The 24610-nt window shown below is 31.0% G+C and overlaps 1 protein-coding gene and 1 long non-coding RNA gene across 10 annotated transcripts in view; one reads left to right on the top strand and one right to left on the bottom strand.

The window, feature by feature from the left end:
- Window positions 1-24610, top strand: part of LOC112036377 (disease resistance protein RPM1-like) — a 69730-nt gene that overhangs the window by 44150 nt on the left and 970 nt on the right. For 3 of the 9 annotated variants that reach the window (XM_065760531.1, XM_065760530.1, XM_065760534.1), the window contains 3 exons: window positions 1624-1701; window positions 15559-15631; window positions 21609-24494. In XM_065760531.1, coding sequence (XP_065616603.1) covers window positions 21633-24449 — 2817 coding nt within the window. In that variant the 5' untranslated portion in view covers window positions 1624-1701; window positions 15559-15631; window positions 21609-21632 and the 3' untranslated portion in view covers window positions 24450-24494. The other 6 variants (XR_010623840.1, XM_065760528.1, XM_065760533.1 and 3 more) reach the window with 5 other exon arrangements.
- LOC112036417 (uncharacterized) lies at window positions 2044-7787 on the bottom strand. Its single transcript, XR_002885653.2, has 3 exons — window positions 7700-7787; window positions 5676-5785; window positions 2044-2379 (listed from the first exon to the last, which is right to left on the bottom strand). It is a non-coding gene; the product is annotated as an uncharacterized LOC112036417 (long non-coding RNA).

The raw sequence follows: 24610 nt of genomic DNA, 5'->3' as shown, positions 1-24610 counted from the left end.
AGTTCGACAGCTAGCTCGATAGATACCCTATCTGTCGAGGTTTATGGAATTTAGTTTTTTAGAGCTGTTTTTCATCTAATCCGTGTGTATATGTTTGGGCTTTCTTTTCTCACAACTATAAACATATATAAGGATTATTTTAAGAATCGAAAAAGGTTGCGCAATTGTGAAGCAAAATTTTGTTCATGCAAATTGTGACCGAAGATAGAAATTGTCATAATTCATCTTTCTTTTGAAGAAGCTGCTGTGTTTGTACACCTTAGGGTTTTGTGATCAAGGAGTTTCGTGATCTTCATCGTGTAATAAACTAAAGAACTTTGCAGCCAACATCTTTCTCAAGTTGGTGATTAAGTCGCGTACTAGGATCCGCTCATCTATTGGTTAGGCACATACTGGGATCTGTGCATTGAAAATGAGAGATTATCATTACAAAACAAGTCCAATTGGGTATTGGGGTAAGGGTTCAATTGTAGGTTAGTATAAGGTACTGAGATTCATTTACTTGTAACCACTTGTTTTGATAATAGTGGATTCTTGGGAGTGGTGACCTTAAAATCACCCGGTGGAGTTTTTGTCATGTAGGTTTTCCTCATTCGTAAACAAAGTCAATTTAATTTCCATTGCATATTAGTTAATTGGTGATATTTTTATGCTACCACACGTTTTACATGTTAATTGAATTAATTAATTAACTTGGCTAAATTAATTGGTTAATTTATCACAAATGATCAATACATTCTTGGCCTATCAAAAAGTTACCTAATATCACTCCATCATTAGGTCTCAAAATATATGTTAGAAAGGGAAGAAACAAAGCATCAAGGTTTCAATTTGATTGTTTTCAATAATGGATATAAAAGGATCACCATTTGATACGGTAAAGGAATTTTATGAAATTTACTGATATAAGATTGGTTATAATTAAATTTAATTGGATAGGTTGAGAACATAGTTTTAAAAGTTCACAGAAAGGTTGACACTCATCGGCAGAATTCATAGTAGTACATAACTGCCCACAATGGGGAAACGTTCCACTCTACTGTGACCGAAAGATAAAAATGTTTCACACACTTTCTTAAGAGTAAAAAAAAAAACAATTGAAAGGCAGATTAGACAAAAGCAGTAGGTCCATTTTTTGTCTCCCATTACAGTGGAAAGGAAAAGAGAGGCCATTTTTTCACACACTAAGCCAGAGGGAATACTTTAACATCATTATTTGTAGTCCTTTGGAAACTAGAATTCAAGGAAAGGAAAAGAGAGGCCATTTTTTCACACACTAAGCCAGAGGGAATACTTTAACATCATTATTTGTAGTCCTTTGGAAACTAGAAATCAACAGAGCAATCGAGGGAGAAACTACAGATTGCTATTCCTTTTGCCCAAAGCATTTGCACAATCTCTCTTTATCTTTTTTTCATTTTCTCCTTTCATCATCTTTAGCCATAGAAGTGATTTCTTGTCAAGCAAAATACATCTATGGGACTCTGTTTCTAAGCTTCGAGCATACAACAAAAATTCATTAGGTGAATATTGTAATGTAAGATGTCATGCTCTTTTGCAAGATTAGCTTAGACATGTTCTTCTATTTTATGTGTGGAATAACTACCATACATTTATGTTCAGGTCGAAGTTGCTGCTTTGTCTATTTAAGAAGAAAAAGATGTGCAATTCAAAGAAGTAGAAGTGCAATTTAAAGAGAAGGTACTCATGTTTCTGATGCCTTTTATTGGAACTGCCTGAAATGAGTTTATTCTGTTTTATTTGTTCTTTAGCATGGTAATTGAGCCCATTTTGTTACTAATTTTCTTGAATTGTTAGTAAAGAACTTAAGCTGGAATTGTAGAATTTCTAATAATAATCTGATTTAAAAATGATCAAAAACACCAAGACAATGAATTTTTCTTCTTTTTTACATCTTTTGGCTTATTGTATCATCTTATGATAGCATCACTTGTAATGGGAAAGGCTAGATACTGAATTCACATAATTCTAAGATCCAGAAATAAAACCAATCACACAGTTAACCCAATACATAAGCTCACCATCAATAACCCATTTTAAAATAAATAAACAACAAATTCAGAGTCATACAGCTTTACTTTTTGATTACAAAACATCCTGATACATTACCAAACAAACAACAAAACATAAACAAAAAAGAAAGATGAAAATATGAAAATATTCCAGCACAAATAACAAAACCTCAAATTTAAAATGTCTTGGTCATACTCTGAGAAAACACTGGAAAAAAAGATAGAAATATATGTAGAACTTCAACTAGTCCAAGGCTGTAATCAAATCAAGTCGAGTAGTGAATGTCCAAGCTCGACTTGACAATAACAATAACATGTTCAAACCCCACTCCAGCTCAATCGAAGCCTACAAATAATTTCAAAGAACTTGTCAAAAATTCTAAAAGCTTGAGCACGATTCATTCATCAAGTCGAGTTTAAGCTTAATATCTAGCTCAAACTCAAGCTCAATATCAAACTCTTGAGCTTGACCTCCAACACAAGCAGATAATCAAATGTTTATCTCAAAAAAATTAATAATAATCAATGGATTATTATACAAAACAATCAATTTCTTTTAGTGAGCCAATGGGAAAATATCACAATTTCTCAATATTAACAGGAATCTCATGGATAATAAACATATCGCAAATGAATGATGCTAGGGACAATGTTTTTCACAACCGCTTTGTGATTGGCGCAATATCACTTTCGCTCAAGTCTACCACTGACACCACTTTTGTTATGCACTAGTCACAATAGACCATGTTAGCAATTGTGAATAAAGTTGTATCGCTAGACTTATTGTATCACAAATTGGGAAGCATGGGGATGGACATAACAAGAACTGAACAATAAAGTAATTAAGTAGTTTTGACTAGTTTCATTGTCCCTCTCTTTCTTCTTAGGATTAACAAGTGTGGTTCATCTTTATTTTATTTTTTGGTGAATCAGTATACATTCATTAAGAAAAACCAAACGGTACACAAACAACAGAAGTTTGGACAAAAAAAAGACACGGGGAAATGGTCCCAACAACACAAAAGGGGCCGATATCTTACACAACAAAACAAAACTATACAACTAACTCTAGCTATACATAGCAATGGACCGGGGAGCGAATTACATGAACAACATAGAGACAACAGAACAGTTAAAACCAAGACACATATCACGCATATTACAAGTTTCGGAAAACAAATATTTGACATTGCATAGAGTTTAGTCGAGGCTTAATTAAGGATTTCTGCAGAATTCATTCCCCATTTGTAACAGAAAAGCTTAGTGAACTTACTGTCAATAAAATAATGGCCTATAAGATTCAATGTCGCGACTTACACAAACTATAAATAGGAACCAAGGGGTTCCACTTGAGTGTGTCATAAGCACCAAGAGTGAGTAGAGTGGTGTGAAGAAAAGTTTGAAGGCAAAGTCTTCTAGTGTCAGTAGGTGTCTAAAGAAGTGAGGTGCAGGGATATTTATGTAAGTTGATGTGTCATGTGTGTCTTGTAAAAGGTCAACTGGTGGAGAAGTGCAAAGGTAAAAATAAAGTTTCAGTGTGTGTCTAAGTGACTTGTGTCTTGCATAGTATATTGTCAACTTGTCAATATTTTGAAATAAAAGTTTTCTGTTAATATCTTTAGCATGTGTTGTCCTCTGTTTTGTTAAACAATCTGGTATCAGAGCTTCCACTAGTTCAACAGACAATCCAGATTCTTCTAGCAAAATTGCAGGCAAAGAATAGGTGGTCTTTGCTCTCAATGCAGCTCCTACAGAATACACACAAAGTATCACTAGTATATCCCTATTTAGATAGCCTGTCTCTCATTATTAATTTGTTTTTAATTGCCAACCATCCTATGAAAGTATGTCTAGGAATAGCTAACTGAAACCAAGAAACTTCCACCAATCCACCTCCACCTCCAACTCTTTTACTCTAATTTCATTATAGGCGGCAGCACAAGAGTAGCAGCCAGAGCTTGTTATTGTCCACTTTGCTGCGTCTTTATATTTGAGACTCACAAGATGTAGCTGACTTTGGCAGGCTTCCAAATCCAAACTTTGTCCCTCAAAACAGACTCTACTTTTGCTTCAGGCTTGCTGGCTGCTTCATAAATCACCCTATATCCAAATTCTAATGAAAGGGTACCAATGGGATGCCAATTGTCATGCCATAAGAATATGGTCTTCCCATCCCCTACTTCAAATTTAATGAAGCTGATAGCCAGATCCCTTAATTTTAGGATGGCTCTCCAATCCAGGTGCACACTTGTGGGACTTTAACAGTCCATAGACACCTGCCTTTCAGCAGGTTGGAATGGACCAAGTTCCAATCATTCTTCTCTCTTGGGAAGGTAAACATTTTCCCAGGATACTTTGATGACCCCTTTACTAGTGCTTTGGCATGACCAAAAAGATATGGTTGAAATACGTCTGTAATTAAATTGTAATTATAATATTTTTGGCAAGCTTTCTCTAAAGTCTTAATTATCTTTTTTGGCAAGATTCCATAGATGTGTACATGACAATTGAAATGACACATTACATTAATAATTAAATTGTTATGTTCTCAACATTATCACTGAAATAGTTATTACTTTCTACCCTTGACCCTTAAGTGAGCCAACCCAAAAACCCAGGAACCTAGTACACAGTGATAGAGAGAGAAGAAAATATTTTTTTAAACAACCTTCATGGAATTAACATAATAAGTCCATAAAGCATTTAAAAGAACAGAGAAATTTACCTTCTTTAAAAGCATCACTTTTGTTGGCCTCAGCCGTGGCTCTATGCACAGAGAGCCCTAAGAACCAGGAATTGGTTGGAACTTAAAACTCACCTCAACAAAAACAAATCCCAATACTTGAAAGGATGAGAAAAATGTAACAAACGAATTTTTGGGTTCGTTTTTCTCGTTAACCAAACTAGAAATGAGAGGATGATATTTTATTTTTTAATACTTTTATCTTATTGGGATATTGACCTTGTAAAGGCTGAGTTTCAAGTTGGGTTGAGTCCCTTTTTTTCCCCTTTTTGTTTGAGAAAGCTTGAGCTCAATTAAGTCTAGACTTTTTTTTTCAAGATTTTTTTAATTATTTTTTAATTTTAGATGAGAAAAACTTATATCTTTATACCTATTGAAAAAATATGCTTAGCAATATATAGAAAATATATTTAATAATTTATTAATAAATGTATCCCGCCACACCTGTATCTTACTTTTTCAAAAATTGCCATGTAGTCGCACCACACCCACACCCAAACCCGAATCCACACCCGTGCTTCCTAGTCTACCATTGAAAGTATCAAAGAGATTGTGTTCAGAAAATTTCCATACCAGCGGGTTAGTATCTGATTCTAAGACAACTCTTAAGTGAGACTAAAATTGAAAATTTTAAGCACATAATTATCCCTAGAAAGCTCTGAAACTTTGGCTCACCCCAAAAGGGCTGTAAGGGGCATTACCTTCATGCAAAAGGTCAAAGCATCACTGACGTATGTTAGAAAATGCCAAATCATGATATAAAGGTAACTATTTTCACATTCTAACAAACGTAAAATTTGTAGATTTTACGTTGAACACATACTTGATACTAATCTACCATAGTGTGAGACATAGAAAACATAGATTACACGAAGTTGGAGATATGAAAGAAAACTTACCAAAGTGGAATGGCATATTTCAGAAGCAGACTGCATTCGGCTAGAATGCAAGATACGTCTTCTTTTATTAATGGTAAAAAATTGGCCACCAAGCCCTAGCAGTCCATCTTCTGCAATTTTAAGTGACCTTCTATCAAAGAAAAATCTAACTAATCTTTCCTAGCCATTTGTTATATCATCCAAGGTTTTAGGAAAAAAAAAACCCTTCTATTTTGCACTTTTAGCAACTAAAGAACACAAACTAAATCATTGTCCTTAACTGTTGAACAACAACCTGCTAAAATAGCAGTATGCTAGAGCAGAATTCACATTAACGATGGGAAAAAGAAAAAAAAAAGACATTATGATAAATCTTAATTAAATTAGTTATCCTGTAGATTTGCATCTGGAATTAGATGATCCAAAATAGTAGACTTATATTCCAACAACAACAAACAGACCTAAAAAAAAAAAATTACATTTCCTACCATTGCTTGTGATATGAAACAAAAAGATAGTTATTATAAAATTCATATAAATTTGAATTAAATGCAAACCAATTTTTTTTTAAAAAGGGGAAGCAAAGGTCATACAGCAGCAAGAGTCATTTATAAATAGGAACAATTTTTGTCCTGTGCCCTTATACAGTACTAATCCCATCAATTTTTGGATTAAACTGTAAAGGTGTATTTCAAAGATAATGTTACAATAAAAACTCAAATTAAGAAGAACACCCCTTCTCTTGTTGAGAACTAATCATCTTGGAACAACAGTGTTTCACTGCTCTTGTAGCATAAGAGTTGTTGATGGAAGTTCTAAAGTCCCTAAAGTTAAATGCACCTAGTCAAGGGTCATCTTTCCTACTTGAAAGCAGAAAAACACTGACAATGAGTTCTAACCCAATGGTGAGTCCTAAATTTACCAATTAAAAAGAGAGAAGAAATGGAAAACATCATTACTCAATTGTCATAAAACCATTACCTTCCAATAGTCAAACACTCTAAAAATTCTCAACTTTTGCATATTCCATATTCAACCAAAAAAAAAAAAAAAGTAGTTGTGTGAAAAGCACAGCAAGCACAATAAAAATCAATTCCTGAGGTGTTGTGAGACCTCTAAATCACACAACTCAACTAAACAAAACCACATCCTAGCTAAATTAGTCCAATTTTTTTAATCCAAGTTTGTATGAATTCTCTTATGTTTAAACTGCCAAGTGCCAATGTACCTAACGTAACACTCAAATCTCTGTGTTTCCAAAAGATCACTCAGAACATATCAAAGGAAAAGGTTGTCTTTTTATTTCAATGCTATAATATGAGAAACCCTTTGCAGTTTTTTGAGATAATTATTGAATAAAAAACAATCTCTCAGACCCAAAAATAAAAACCAATCACACAATTAAGCCGATACATAAGCTCAACATCAATAACCCATTTCAAAAAAATTAAACAACAAATTCAGAGTCATACATACAGCTTTACATTTTGATTACAAAACTCCCTGATATAAATAACAAAACATAAACAATGAATAAAGATGATAATCTTCAAGCACAAAGAACAAAACTTTTAAATTCAAAACGTATTGATAATGCTGCGTTTGAAGACTATACATAGAACCAAACCCAATGAATGGAACTTAACACTGGGCTCAAGTTTTAGAGGTCTCGAACGAGACCTCAAATTGGAAGGTCTGTTTTGTTTTAGAGGTCTCAAACGATAAGAGATCTAAAGACACGAAGTTAATGTTGCAAAATTTGTGACACTCAGAATGAGAAACTTCGAATTTGTGTGTATTCACTAGTCTCAAAGTCAATTTGTGTGTATTCACTAGTCTCAAAGTCAATCAAGATTCTCACTAAAACAAAACACATAAAGAGAGAAGAAATCATTAAAAAATAAAAATAGAGACTTTAAGAGAGGGAGAGAGAGAGAGAGAGAGAGAGAGAGAGATTTATCTTGTGTAAAATGGTCTCTTTTGTTGGCCTCAGGATTGGCTGTGTGCACAGAGATACCAACAAGACCGCAAATTGAGAGATTTACCTTCTGGGTTCAAGTTTTTCTCTCTGTTTTCTCGTTAACCAAACACGCAGTATTTACAATTTCGGGGGCGGTGAACGTGACAACTGATTTTCTATTTTTCTTTCTTTTCTTATGTTTTATTTAATTGGGCTGAATTTAAAGTTAGGTTGGGCTATGAGTGAGAATATAATGTCCTGGGTTTAGCCCAATTATGCCCAGACCTTAAATAAATAGTATTGGCCCACACTATTCCGTAATACTAGCTTAAGTCATGCTTGCATGTACATACATGGATCTATTTACAAATAAGAATAATTAAATATATATTAAAATTTTTCCAAATTTATATATAATATTTTTATATTCTGAAAATATAAAATACAGTATTTACTAATAAAATAAATAAAAATTTATTTGAAATAAATAAAAAATATATTTAAATTTTTAATCCTGAAATTCTCTATTTTAGTTTGTCTAACTAGTATTTATAAAACTAGTCGCTAACTCGTGCGATGCACAGGATAGTTAAATAAAAGGACAATTACCCAACATCATGTTAAGGTAAAAGAATTAGTTGGAGACTGATTGGCCCACCAAGAATTTAAAAGAAAAAAATATTGATATAATAAAATCTAAGAAATTTAGAAATAGAAAATTGGGTTAATAATATGCATATTATTGACATTTTGCTAGTTAGCGTTTAAAAAAAAAAAGATCTGTCATAATTAAATAAAATACAATGGGAATAAATATTTAACTTCTATGCTTTTTTATAGTTTAGAAGTGTTGTCTAACGTAGAATGTTATTGGGTTGTAAGAAAGATTTTTATAAAATGTTAATACTATATATATATATATATATGCTTATATTATCAGTGTCTCACTGCACTGAAACCTACAAAGTAATTTACAATTCTTAAATTAATAAAGCAAAATTTCCAAAAGTTATATATATACACACACTCAAAACTGATATAAACTACAAAAATAAAAACAAATCTTATTTAGTCGTAGTAATAACAATATAAACAATTCAAAACATGGAACATTATAAAATTTATAACACAAAATTCCATTATCTTTTACGTTGAATCCAAACAAATAATTAATTGAAATTAATCCAAACAAATAATTAATCAACCAAAAATCAAATCTTTAATTAAGAAATCAAAAAATCACATGAACCCAAATAAAAATTCTCAATAAAGCAAAAACATATAATGTAAAGAATTAAGATCAACCTACTAAGACGCAAATACCAAAAACCCCAAAACTTAAAGCTTCCAAATTTTATAGAATCCCCTAATTCTACTTCAAAACCAAACAAAACCCTTTAAATTCAAAAAATTCATATATAATATACTAAATAAAAATTTACCACATCTTGGGTTGGAAGACATGGGTTGCAGCTTTGATTTTTCTTCAAAAAATAGAGATGCTTCATCTGCCATATACAATATAAAATAATTATTAGAAATTTCAACCCAAAAACCAAACCCAGAAAAACACTATCAAAATATAGAGATTAACCCAAATACTTAGAAGAAAATAAATTCTAAACATAACAAAACAATAAGATAGAATGAAAATTTCAGGCACATATAAAAGCAAATAAAAAAGACAAAACCTATGTTTTTTTTTTTTTTTTTTTTTACGTGAGTCTCTCTCCTTCTTATTTTTTTAATTTTAAAGTGAAGTTAAGTTTAGGGTTTTGAGATGGTAATTGCTAAGGTTTTAAGGAGAGAAGAGAGGGTCCTACCAGGAGTCTTAACAATATAAACAATTCAAAACATGGAACATTATCAAATTTATAACACCTAATTCCATTATCTTTTACGTTGAATCCAAACAAATAATTAATTGAAATTAATCCAAACAAATAATTAATCAACCAAAAATCAAAACTTTAATAAAAAAACAAAAAATCACATGAACCCAAATAAAAATTCTCAATAAAGCAAGAACATATAAAAATTTACCACACCTTAGGCTGGAAGACATAGGTTGCAGTTTTGATTTTTCTCCAAAAAATAGAGATGCTTCATCTGCCATATACAATATAAAATAATTATTAGAATTTCAACCCAAAAACCAAAACCCATAAAAATACTATCAAAATATAGAGATTAACCCAAATACTTAGAATAAAATCAATTCTAAACATAATAAAACAATAAGATAGAATGAAAATTTCAGGCACATATTAAAGCAAATAAAAAAGACAAAACCTACATTTTTTTTTTTTTTTTTTTACGTGAGTGTCTCTCCTTCTTATTTTTTTAATCTCAAAGTGAAGTTGAATTTATGGTTTTGAGATGGTAATTGCTAGGGTTTTAAGAAGAGAAGAGAGAGTCCTACCAGGAGTCTCTCTCTTTTTTTCTTAATCCTAAAGTTTTTTTTTTTTTTTTGGTGAGTCTTTTTTTTTTTTTTTTTTTTTAAGTTTTTTTTTTTTTGTTTTTTTTTTTTAAGTTTTGTAATTTTTGAATTTTTGTTAGGGTAGAATGATAAATTATTTGCATTAACTTATTAGTATTATTTGTTTTCTTAGTATGCAATAGTAACTTTTAAGCTTTTTATTTTTATATTGTGTGTTTTTTTTTTCTTTTAATTAATACTAAATCTAAAATTATGAATAATTAGTTTTGAATTGAGGAAATAGTTTACGGTAAACTTTTATATTTATTATATATATATACACACACATACATATATATATATATATATTTATTTATTTATTTATTTAAAAAATAAAAAATAGCGATAAACCCGAAACGGTACAACGGTATTGACCGGTATCCGAAATATACCGTACCGCTGGGCAAACTGGTACAGCCTCCGGTACGGTATTGACTCCCTTGGTCAAGAGTCGAAAGTATAAATATTTTAGTGATAATTAGTGTCCATGGACTGTTAAAAGTCCCATAAGTGTGCACTTGGGTTGGAGAGCCATCCGAAAATTAAGGGATCTGGCTATGAGCATCATTAAATTTGAAGTAGGGGATTGAGAAGACCATATTCTTATGGCATGACAATTGGCATCCCATTAGAATTTGGATATATGGTGATTTATGATGCAGCCAGCAAGCTTGAAGCAAAAGTATGAGGGACAAAGTTTGGATTTGGAAGCCTACCAAGTCAGATGACTTGGTTACCCTTTTGACAACAAGCTCTGGCTACTACTCTTGTGCTGCCCTATAATGAAATTAGAGTAAAAAGAGTTGGAGGTGGAGTGGTGGAAGAATCTTTGGTTTCAGCTAGCTATTCCTAGACATAGTTTCATAGGATGGTTGGCAATTAAAAGCAAATTACCAACTAGAGACAGGCTAGCTAAAAGGCGATATACTGGTGATACTTTGTCTGCCCTTTTGCTAGAAGAATCTAGATATCCTGTTAAACTAGTGGAAGCTTTGATACCAAATTGTTGAACAAAATAGAGGATAACACGTGCTAAAGATATTAAAAGAAAACTTTTAATTCAAAAATCAAGGAGTCCAATTTATTTTTCTTAAGTTTTTTACGCTCAATGAGTTATTAAGTGAGAAAACTATAGACCCTCAAAAAAAAAAAAAAGTGAGAAAACTATAGAATTAAAATTAATAAATCGAAAAAAAATTAAATAAATCACTTGTTAAAAAAATTGGAATGTGAAAAGTCTAGGCAATGAAAGGGTTACTTGGAATGTGTAAAGCATAGAATATGTAAAGTTTATAAAGGAGATGTATATCCATAATTGTGCTCATTATTATAACCTACTCTACAAGCATCCTAAGGTTATATATATATAGTGTGTGTGTGTGTGTGTGTGATTACTTTACTGTAAATGTACTGATTTAAGAGAAATCAACTTAAGATTGTTGATGACTACTTGAATACAAGAGTTTTATCTATTTCTCTTATTTCATAACACGTTATCAATATGAGTCTCTACCCAATTTCAAAAAGAAGTTGTACTTCTATTATTCTTCAAACTTAAAAGGTTTTGTGTTGTCTTCTCAACTTACCGTAAGTTTTTCTTCCTAAAATTAGTGATTATTCTATTTCTTTATTATCAAGTTTTATACATATATTTTTAGTGATTATTTTAACCAATTAAAATTTTATGGGATTCATGTTCTATATATATTTTGTTAAAGATGGTTAGTATGTTACACGTATCAATCACCTTCGAATATTATGTTTGTGCAGTATTTTTCCGTTACAATTTTGTATAACAGAAATGTTTGTTTGTTTAATTACTTATGTAATTAAATATTTGAAATAGATGCCAAACCATACAAAACTTGAATTTGATACCTTGACATCTTTAAGAACTTCTTATAGTATTATTATTATTATTATCTATATATATATATATATATATATATATAAAACCGAAGCTTCTGAAACTCTCACAATTTTCCACATCATCACTATTTTTTTTTTCTTTTTATTTTAGATTCTTTTTATTTTAGGTTTTATATCTTATATAGAATCCACCAGAAAAACAATAGACAAAAGTTTGAATTTTTATTAATATCAATAATATTGAAAAACGTGTACAAACTTGGAGGCCTATTTAAGGGCTCCATAAAACTTGATGGAGAAGAAAATATATTCTAAAATAAGCCCTAATTAATAGCTAACCATAATAGGAACCAAATTTGACCTAAAAAACATTAAAAGAACCTAAAAATAAGGAAATAAATCACCTAGACCTAAAATAATGTTTTTTGCCTAAAAATACCGAAATTAAATAATTACAAAAATTAAATTGTAAATTCTATCCTACAACAACTTATCACAAAAATCATCATCTATATTTATTATTATTATTATTATTATCTATATCTATATCTATATCTATATATATATATATAATATATATATATATATATATATATATATATATAAAACTGAAGCCTTTAAAGCTCCCACAATTTTCCACGTCACCATTATTTTCTTTTTCTTTTTATTTTAGATTCTTTTTATTCTAGGTTTATATCTTCTTATATTTATTAGTGTTACAATAGTTTAGTTTAAGTAAAACTCTATTAGATATATTTTGTTGGCCTCTCCAAAACTTATCACATCATTATTATTATCTATATATAATATAAAATTGAAGATTAAAAATTAATTATAATTTTTTGAGATACCCCACGTTAGAATTAAAAAAAAAAAAAAGACTCACTTTAGGTTTCAAAAAAAAAAAAAACTCACATAACACGTTAGAATTTNTCGCTATTTTTTATATTTTTAAATAAATAAATAAATAAATATATATATATATATATGTATGTGTGTGTATATATATTATAATAAATATAAAAGTTTACCGTAAACTATTTCCTCAATTCAAAACTAATTATTCATAATTTTAGATTTAGTATTAATTAAAAGAAAAAAAAAACACACAATATAAAAAATAAAAAGCTTAAAAGTTACTATTGCATACTAAGAAAACAAATAATACTAATAAGTTAATGCAAATAATTTATCATTCTACCCTAACAAAAATTCAAAAATTACAAAACTTAAAAAAAAAAAAACAAAAAAAAAAAACTTTTTTCTGTACCGGCCGGTTCGCCCGGTACCGGCCGGTATTGCCCGAAATTGGCCGGTATGGCCGGTACATGGCCGGTACGGCCGATATTTAAACCGGTACGAAACCTTAATGTTTCGATACCGGTATGCAACCGGTACGGTACGTACCGGCCGGTACGGTATCGACTTCCTTGCTCTTGACCCTTAAGTGAGCCACCCAACAAAGAGGTAGGAACCTAGGACACACAGAGATTGATAGAAGAAAATATTTATATTAAAAAAAAAAAAAAACCTTTATGGAATTAACATAATAAGCCCATAAAGAATTAACAGAAAAGAGAAATAGAGAGGAATTTACCATCTTTAAAAGTGTCGCTTTTGTTAGCCTCAACCGTGGCTTTGTGCACAGAGAGCCTTAAGAACCAAGAATTGGTTGGAACTTAAAACTTACCTCAACCAAGAAAAATGATTTTGTATAAATTTATTCATATGCCCTTATTAATAAATGATACCCAATTAAAAAAAGCAAATTACAAACTGGGAAAAAAAAAGACAATCACCCAAGTTTATTAAAATGAAAAAATCATGCCCAGGAAAAAAAAAATCACATCTAATTAAACTCAAGGAAAAAGAAGAAGAAGAAGAGCAAAATGCCCTAATGTATTGACCAAACCAAAAATACGAAAAAAAAAAGAAAAGAAGGAAGAAGAAGAAGAAGAAGAAGTGAGAGAGTTCAGAGTTATATCACGCCCAGGAGAAAGAAAAACAACAACAAAAACAATTGGCACATGAGAAGGAGCAGTAGTTTTGTCATTTGACTACAATTACATTTCTCCCCCCACTCCTCTATTTTCTCCCCAAACCCCAAATTGGGGAGATAGCATTTTGGTGAGTTCGATGAGAAAACACTCAGGCCCCACCAATTCACGCTTGTCTCTTCTCACTAATCACATACCCACAAAATCAATTTTCTCTTCACTTTTCTCTCTCCCATTTTCCATCATCCTTAAAATCTCCCCAACTACACAGACCCTTAATGTCTTCAAGATGATGGTGAATTGAGAAAGTAGGTGAAGAAACCCTAAATGCATGAGGGGGATTTTTGTTTTCAATAAACTATAATGATCCCTTACATACTTTTGCAAGTAAGGTTTGAATTTCAAGTTCCGAGTCAACTTAACAGGCTTGATTAAAGATTTAGACTCATGAAACTTAATCAATCAAGACTCTATTGAAAATTTGTCAAGACACAACTCGATCAATCAAATGTGAGTTAAGCTGTGTATCGACAAGATAGTGACTTTCCTTTTCTTGAACTAATTCTGATACTTTGTAGTGATCGGGAAAATACAACTATTTGATACACTACTACATAGATGCTTGTGCAACGTGCACCAATTTATCAAAATGATGAATATAAAACTTTCCTTTGGGAATCCTCAGTCCAAAAAACTGTCTTTTGTCTTGTACCGTATTTTAGAAGCACTACCTCAAGTGCGTGTTGTTCTTCTTCACGCATAAAGAGATTTAATAAAGAGAAATATTATGTCTACAATAATTTTACAATATTTTTACAACAAATCACAGGTAGTTAGTTGTTATTAGTTCAAATTTGAAACTAACACTAAGATTACTTTTTTGCCTTAATAATAACAACCAGTAACAACCTGCCACTTAGAATTTGTTGTAAAAATGTTGTAGACATACCATTTCTCTTCAATAAAATACTAACTTTTTTAGGTAATAAAAAAAAAATATATATATATATATATATATTTTTTTTTTTTGAGGAAAAGGCAGTAAAATACTAATTAATACACATTAATCAAGATGATAACCTATTATCAAAGTAATTAAAAAATCAATGGCCTGGTCAGAGGAAGAAAACTCGTAGGATTTACCTCTGACCAATAATTTAATTACATGACCACGTGCTATTCAAATTTGATTGGACTTTTCTATTATAAATTTTGCTACATAAACTTTCTGCTAGCAACTTTAAGAACCACCTCAAAAATTTCATAGTTGTGTTGATATTATGGCTTTAACTTGATTACCAATCTTAGCCATACAGTTTCATATTCAACACCAATTGCTATTCCTTTACCCTAAATCAATGGCACAATCTCTGGCCTTTATATTTTTTTTCCTTTTCTCCCTCAAACATCCTTAGCCATAGATGTGATCTCTTGCAAAGCAAAACAAATCTTTGGGACTCTATTTCTAAGCCCTGAGCATACAAGAAAACTCCATTTTAAGTGAATTTTGTAATGTAAGATGTCATGCTCTTTTGCAAGATTAGCTTTAGACATGCATGTACATTATGTGGGGAATAACTAACATTCATTTATGGTCAGGTTGAAATTGCTGCTTTGTCTACTTAAGGAGAAACATAAGTGCCATTTAAAGAGCAGAACTGCAATTCAAAGAGTAGGTACTTTCATATTTCTGATGCTTTTTATTGGAACTACCTCGAAATGTTTATTTTGTTTTATTTGTTCTTAGCGTGGTAATCGAGCCCATTTCATTACTAATTTTCTTGAATTGTTAGTAAAGAACTTGAGTCGAAATTGCAAAATTTCTTATAATAATCTGATTTTAAAATGATCAAAAACATCGTGACAATGGATATTTCTTCTTTTGCATCTTTTGGCTTATTACATCATTAATGGTTACATTTGAAATTCTTCCTTACTCAATTTAGTGGGCACGTTAGGATAGAATCACTTTAATGGGCAAGGTTATATAGTTCAAATAATTATAATTCTAACTTCCTTCCACTGTTGCTATTTTAAAAAATTTGTCAAATTATTGACTCTCCTAAGCTAATAGGAGACGGTGAATTTATTCATTTAATCTAACAAAATTAATGAATATATAATATATATATATATATATATATATATAATGTATATTCTTTTCTCAAAAAAAAAAAAATAANACACATTAATCAAGATGATAACCTAAAAAAATAATTCCAATTAAATGACTACTAAGACACGTTTGCGTTGTCAGAACAATGTATAACGTGTACCCACTCTTGCAAGTGGCAAGTGGGATGTTGCATGCTCTCCTTTGAAGGTGCCGATAGTGTGAAAGTGTCCCGCTGTAATATATATATATAATATATAGCGCACATTATTCAATAAAGGATTTTACTAATGTGTGCCCTAAGGGCACACATTATTTTTCATTTTGGAAAAAAATTTCTCGGGAATTGAAAAAGTATTGACAGCTTTTTTAATTCCCGAGAAAAAATTTCCAAAAGTGAAAAGTTTAATGTGTGCCCTAAGGGCACACATTAACCGACCCTTCAATAAATATGATTTCAATTCAAGCCACAATAAACAAAGGGAAAAAGTTTATTAAGACTTAATAAGAGTATTGCTTAGAACTTTTTTTTTTTTAAATAATTTTTTAAGAAAAATAGTAATTGATTTTTTTTAATAATTTTTTATATTCTCATAAAAATAGTATTAAACTTTTTTAAAATAGCATATTAACTAATATCTTAAAAGCACCCATTATCTAAACCTATAAACAAATAAAAAAAAGTAAATAAATATAGTTTGTTTATCAAGTAATTAAAAAATCAATGGCCTGGTCAGAGGAAGAAAACTCGTAGGATTTACCTCTGACCAATAATTTAATATATATATATATATATATATAATGTATATTCCTAGTAAACAACCAATGTATCAAACTCAGGTTACTAATCAATAACACACTTCTCTACATATTTTCACCACCAAAATGAATTCCCAGATTTTTTCTCATGGTTTATAGTTTTTCTTGTTTCTTTGTTTGTCACAACCTTGGTTTTCGTGGAGCTTCCTGTGTCTTTATGTACTGATTTGATGATTGGTACTCAAGTCGTAGTACCAATACGTTCAACTGCGGGGAGATCACAGATGTGGGTTATCCATTCTGGGGAACTGGCCAAGCTGGTGCTTGTGGCAATCCTCAGAGCTCACCTGTGCGAAAAATATTACCACCATAGACATTATGAACATGATGTACAGGGCTTTTTTAGAAACGCTTGGCAACATTAATGGAGCCAGATGATGTCCTGCGTGATGTGCATATTACTTTACAATTTTATTTGAATTCATTTTTATATATATTAAAACTTATATATAATACTTTTTTTGTTGTATAATAATATTTATGTTTGCCCACAATATTGTTGAATACTTTGAAACTTGATTTTATTAATTCATATTTTATTTTAAAAAAATTGTATAACACTATAAGACTATAACAAATTATAATATTTACCGTCAAAAATAGATTTTATTTTTTAAACTGATTAAATAATTTTGAAATCTTTATATAAGAATTTAGAGCATAAATTTTATCAAAATTTAATTGTCTTTAGTTGGGATTCCATATCCTTAAAAAAAAAGCAGAAAATTCTTTGAAATTATCATCAATTTTTATTTTTTATCACTATGGCTCATACTACACAAAATAGTAGTAAAAAATCTACAAAGAAACCTACAAATTATGAGTTTTAAAAATACCTAACTTCATAAATAATCAATTAGAAATTTTCTTTTTCTTTTTCTTTTTCTTTAGTTCTAAAACAAAATACATTTATGACTTTCTCAAACCAAAACCTCAAACATCCAAGGACTCAAAGCAAATCATAACCTTCACAAAATCTACAATGTCCGAATTTAACATCAAAATTGTAAGCTACCGTTAATTACTAAATAAAAACCCAAGCCCCTTTCCTTGGTCAAAGCCTACTCATAGTAGTTAGGATCAAATAGTATTGCAATGTTGGAGTTATGTAGGTGTCGTTGAAAAGTTGAAGGTAAATGATATCGTTTTTTGTCTTAGTGTATTTGAGATAGGACGGCATGAAGCCAAGGGCTGTGGGCATGTGTATATAAAGGAGTAGAAGTTAGAAGGGTGAATGAAAGTACAAAGAGTTTTTTGCGTGTGAGAAAGAGAAAAAGTCTTGAAACAATCAAATGAAATAAATAGTAGTCTTAAAATATTGAATAACAAATGTAATAAAAATTAGTCTTGAAACATTAAACCAAAAGAAATAAAGAGTCCTTATTTTTAAATTTATTCTTTTATCTGATGTGGTTTAAGAGTATTTCAATTCTTTCATAAAGTGCACCACATGAAAAAACCTCATGCTCTCTCGCATAAGGTCTCTACTTATATATATATATATATATCGGAGGAATTAGATTGTGTGTTGACTATTCTCTATGTTGTTACAAGAAAGTCTATATTTTTCCTCATCAACTTATATAACTGGGTTTTTGTTATATTTCAGTTAAAAATAATTAGAAATCACAATTTTACTTAAATAAAACGAACCAAAACTGAACAAATTCTTATTAAATTACCTTTTATCTTCTTCAAAAATATTGATGTATAATCTTTTTTTAGACATTCTTTAATGAATTTTACTTATGGATATTTATTAAAATATGTTATATATTTTTCTTAAACTGTTTGACACAATGACACATCACACATATTACAACTAGTTTAACCAATTGTACAACTCTTTCCCATTGTTTAAAACTTCACCCTACTATTTCTCAAAAAAAAAAAAAAAAACTTCACTCTACTACTACGAGAGTTAAGCCCTTTTATAGTGATACTTTGAGTTAAGTAATGTGTTTGAGTTTGGTGAGAGGATGTAATTAAAGTGTGCGTGTATGTTTAGCAATTAGTTTATTTCTCAAAAAAAAAAAAAAAAAAAAAATTGTACAACAAAAGAACGTGCTATACTCGACTTTACACCTTAATTTACATCCACAACCACCATGGCCAAAACAACAGAGTCAGTAAGATCTAGGGGCAATTGCCTTGAACTTTAAAGCACAAAGCTCCAAATCGCTAGGTTTGTTCCTAGTCCCAAAAATTAACATCTAAATTAATACGAAAAAGAGGTAAATTCTGGAGTGTACTACAGTTATTAACAACAATCCAATAACCTATCTAGAATTTACTAGAGAAAGTCAAGTTCTAGAAACCTTAAAATTATTTGAAACATGTGTGGTTATGTTAAGGACCTATATATATATATATATATATATATATATATATATATATTTTAAATAAAAACTNTATATATATATCGATATTGATAAGAGTTTGAAACTTGAAATCAATTTTATATATATTATGGCCTACATATAATACTTTTTTCTTGTATAATCATATTTATGTTTGCCTACAATATTGTTGAATACTTTGAAACTTGATTTTCTTAATTCATATTTTATTTTTAAAAAATTGTATAACATTATAAGACCATAACAGATTATAATATTTACCGTTAAAATAGATTTTATTTTTAATTTGATTAAATGATTTTGAAATCTTTAGAAAAGAATCTAAAGCATAAAATAAGATTTTATCAAAATTTAATTGTCTTTAGTTGGGATTTCGTATAATTTTTTTTTAAAAAAGTGGAAAATTCTTTGAAATTATCAATAATTTTTATTTTTTATCACTATGGCTCATACTACACAAAATAGCAGTAAAAAATATACAAAGAAACTTACAAATTATGAGTTCTAACAGAGAATAAAAAATAACTAACTTCATAAATAATCAATTAGAATTTTTCTTTAGTTCTAAAACAAAATACAATTATGACTTTCCCAAACCAAAATCTCAAACATCCAATCAAAGACTCAAAGCGAATCACAAACTTCACAAAATGCATAATGTCCGACTATAACATCAAAAACGTATTCTACCATCACTAAATAAAACCCAAGCCCCTTTCCTTGGTCAAAGCCTACTCATACGGGTTAGGATCAAATAGTACTACAATGTTGGAGTTACGTAGGTGTTGTTGAAAGTTTGAAGGTAAATGGTATCATTTTTTGTCTTAGTGTTTTTGAGATGGGATAGCATGAAGCCAAGGGCTGTGGGCATGTGTATATAAAGGAGCAAAAGTTAGAAGGGTAAATGGAAATACAAAGAGATTTTTGTGTGTGAGAAAGAGGAAAAGTCTTGAAACAACCAAATGAAACAAATGATAGTCTTAAAACATTGAATACAAAATTTAATAAAAATTAGTCTTGAAACATTGAACCAAAAGAAGTAAAGAGTCCTTATTTTTAAATTTATTCTTATCTCTGATTTGGCTTAAGAGTATTTCAATTCTTTTATAGAGTGCATCATATGGCAAAATCTCATGCTCTCTCGCATGAGATCTTTGCTTTTATATATATTATATATATATATATATATATATATATATTGATATTGATGATTGATTTGGTCTCCCAACTTTGTGCATAGCAAACTCTATTCCAAGCTTTTCCATAGCGTACACTCTTACAAAATCTTACCATAATCTATGGTTGTAAGGAAAATCAAGTTTCCTATAATGTATTTTCACTTATCCACTTTCTCAAAAGAATAAAAAAATTCACTTATCCATCTTAATATTCACATTTCAACTACACTCATTTTATAAATACGTTGCTTCCTAACACAGGGGTGGCTGTTCATGCAACCTAGGGGTTCAAATGCCTGGCCTGGTTTTTAGAACAAGTTATATATAAATTTTTATAAATCTTTGTTTTGAGCTCATTAAAATAAAAATTTGAACACCTTGAACCTTTTTTCTTTTTTAATCCCAGCTGAAAAAGGCTTGAATACGATTATCTTATTGCTACTTTCACAATAAAATAATCATATTTTTGTTCTATGACCAACCAAGTATGAAATCAATTTTTGTTTCTTGTGCACAAAAGAATAGAATATTTATAGCAGTGATGAAGTGCACAAGAGAGAGATTGTTTTCTGATTTTTTTTTTTTTTCTAGAAAACAACCTAAAGAAAATAAGCCTTATTTTTCGTTTGGGTTTTTTGTTAACTAAAGATAATTTTTCATTGACCAATTTTTTTATACTACTAAACACTGAAAAATATGGAAAACTATCTTTACAAAAGGTTTTCTACTGAAACAAATAGTGTTATACAAAACTTGAAGTAAATTTTGTTCTTTTTTGTTGTCTACTTTCAATTCTATTATTAAAATTTATTAGTTTACATATGGCTTTTTACTAACCCATCCATGATAATTACACTATTAATCTTATGGAGGAATTAGATTTGTTGTTGACTATTTCTTATGTGTTATATATATATATATATATATTTTAAATAAAAACTTAATTACGATTATAATTAAATTCAATAATTATCATTTTTATTACGTAACATATGTTTCCGTGTGTGTTTGTAAAGTTATTAAGGAGACTATGGTCCTTGACCTTTCTGCTCACGAGGGAAAGTACTGTGACGCTCCTACTCACAAAGTAATACTGTGTAAAACGTAGGCGAATTTATTTCAGTTTTGATTTTATTTTTGTTTCATTTGGCACTGAGTTGGTTCATTTGCAATTTACAGTGGCCATTTAATAAGGGAGGAGAAATGGCAGAAAGTGCAGTCGGCTTAGTTATGGAGAACTTGGTCCCTTTTTTAGTCCAAGAAGCAAGATTGATGAAGGGTATTCATGACAAAGTTGCAAGCATGAAAGGTGAATTGGAGATGATTCAGTCTTTCCTGAAGGATGCAGATACAAGGGCTGAGAAGGAAGAGGCGAACAACGTTTTGAAAACTTGGGTGAAACAGGTGAGGGAAGAAGCTTTTCAAATAGAAGATGTCATTGATGAATACATACTTCATTTTGTAAAACAACCTTACAGGCGAAAGCAATGCTTCCATTTTCTCGAGAAGGCTTTTCAATTTACCGTAAAATTGAAAGCAAGATATGTGATAGCCTCTAAGATTCAACATATCAGCAACAATCTCAAGGAAAAGAGAGAGATGGCTGTAGGTTTTCACTTTAACGCTATAGATCAAAGGGAACCTAGCAGTGACACTGGAAGTGCTCCATGGCATGACCCTCGAGTTGTAGCTCATTTCATTGAGGAAACTGAGGTTGTGGGCATTGAATCTCATAGGAACAAATTGATAAACTGGCTAGTAAAAGGACCATCTAATGGCACTGTGATTACAGTGGTCGGCATTGGTGGTGTTGGCAAGACTACTCTTGTCAAGAAAGTGTATGATAATGAGAAGGTGGTTGCACACTTTAACTGTCGTGCTTGGATCACTGTATCTAAATCATACAAGATGGAAGAGCTATTTAGAAACATGATAAAACAGTTCTATGAGGCAAGGAAGGAGTTTGCACCTAAAGAAATTAACACAATGGAAGAGGTAAAGCTCATTGAGGTATTGCGGAATTATTTACTTGAACAAAGGTATGCAGTTGTTTTTGATGATTTATGGGATATGGATTTTTGGGAACATATAAAACTTGCCTTACCTAATAATGACAAAGGTAGTGGAATTGTAATCACAACTCGAAATGAGGATGTTGCTCCCACTCATAGTGGATCTTTATCTTGCTATGTGCACAAGCACTTACCTCTACCTACAGATGAAGCATTGAAACTATTCTACAAGAAGGCGTTCCAAGCTGAAGAGGGCAATTGTCCCCCTAAACTAGTTGGGCTATCATGCAAAATAGTTGGAAGATGTGAAGGTTTGCCACTTGCAATTGTGGTTATAGGCAGCCTTTTGTCAAGCAAAGGCAAGGATGTCTCTGAGTGGAGTAAATTGCTTGATAGTCTTAGTTTGGAGTTAGACACTAATTCACGTCTAAGAAGTATCCCTAAAATTCTATCTCTTAGTTATCATGATTTACCTTACTACCTCAAAGCTTGTTTCCTATATTTAGGTATGTTTCCAGAGGATCACTTCATAAATTGTGCAAGACTAATTCGACTTTGGATAGCTGAGGGCTTTGTAAAAGAAAAGCAAGGATTAACATTGGAAGAACTTGCACAAACCTACTTGAATCAACTCATTCATAGAAGCTTGGTTCAAGTGGCAGTGTTCGATGTAGTTGGCAAAACTAGATTTTGTCGAGTTCATGATATGTTACGTGAGATCATTCTTTCAAGGTCAGAGGAGTTGAATTTTTGTTTAGTCTCAATTCAAAACTACTCAAATTTTGACAAAATTGCTCGACATCTCTCAATTACGAACAATGTAAATACTCCATTGCAGAGTATTTCTAATTCCCAAACTCGTTCTGTTCTTATTTTTGGGTTAGACAAAGTACCCAATTCTTTTTTTACTACTTGTCTTGCAAATTTCAAGCTCATGAGAACAATGGATTTTGAAGGTGCCCCAATTGATTACATTCCTAAAGAAGTTGGAAACCTATTGCATCTAAGATATTTAAGCCTTAGAGATACAAAAGTGAAAATGCTTCCTAAATCGATAGGTAAACTGCACTACCTAGAGACTTTGGATTTGAAACGTTCCCTTGTGTCTGAACTACCAGTAGAGATCAGTAGGCTCCATAAGCTACGGTATCTCGCGGCATACATTCAAGACAACGATGTAGAATTCAATATTGGCTTTAGACAAGCAGTAAAGATACCCAATGGCATTAGGCATTTACAATCCTTACAAAAGCTTTCTAAGATTGAAGCCAACAACAATGCCCTTATGACAGAATTGGGGAGTTTGGGACAGTTGAGGAAGTTAGAGATCGCTAAATTGAAGAGAGAAAATGGGATAGCTTTGTGCACCGTGCTAGAGACAATGAGCCACCTTCGGTCATTGAAAATCAACGCAACAAGTGAGAAAGAAGTTCTTGAATTACAATCAATGTCTTCTCCTCCAACCCTCTTACAAACTCTTTACCTATCTTGGCGGCTAGAAAAGTTTCCGAAATGGATTCCCAAACTCGAGAGGATATTGAGAATTGATTTATACTGGTCAAAATTAATGGAAGATCCATTAAAGGTCCTTCAAGCTCTGCCTAATTTGATGCGTCTTCAGCTTCTTGATGGATACGGAGGTGAGCAATTACATATTGAGGGAGGAGGATTCCAGAAACTCAAGTTTCTAGTGCTTCATAATTTGGGAGGATTGAATAGGTTGATAATAGATGAAGGTGCCCTACCTCTTCTTGAAATGCTTGTAATTGGAGAATGCCTACAGCTGAAGGAGGTGCCCTCTGGCATCCACCATCTGAAAAGCCTCAAAAATCTGGAATTTGAAGAAATGCCGACCGAATTCGTTCTTAGTCTACAACCAGATGAAGGCCCTGATTTTGGGATAGTCAAGGATATTCCCTCTGTCACTTTCTGGTATAGGACTCATGGACAATACTACAAAAGCTACAACCTTGGCGATTCAGAATTGTTGAAGCATCTACAAAGGTGATTCGTGGAGGACCAAAGTGCCCACACCACTTTCAGAAAATTACAGGTACGTCCCCACCCAATTTTCCATTAGACTATTACATATATGGTAAATTACCAAAGTCTCTCACACATACAATTATAGCCATTTTGTGTCACCAAACAGCTTCAACCCAGTATCTT

The sequence above is a fragment of the Quercus suber genome, unplaced genomic scaffold, assembly GCF_002906115.3.
Source record: "Quercus suber isolate HL8 unplaced genomic scaffold, Cork oak 2.0 scaffold_371, whole genome shotgun sequence".
In the NCBI taxonomy this organism is placed as follows: Eukaryota; Viridiplantae; Streptophyta; class Magnoliopsida; order Fagales; family Fagaceae; genus Quercus; species Quercus suber.
The sequence above is the reverse complement of the archived record's forward strand: the minus strand, read 5'-3'. Positions and strand labels throughout refer to the sequence as shown.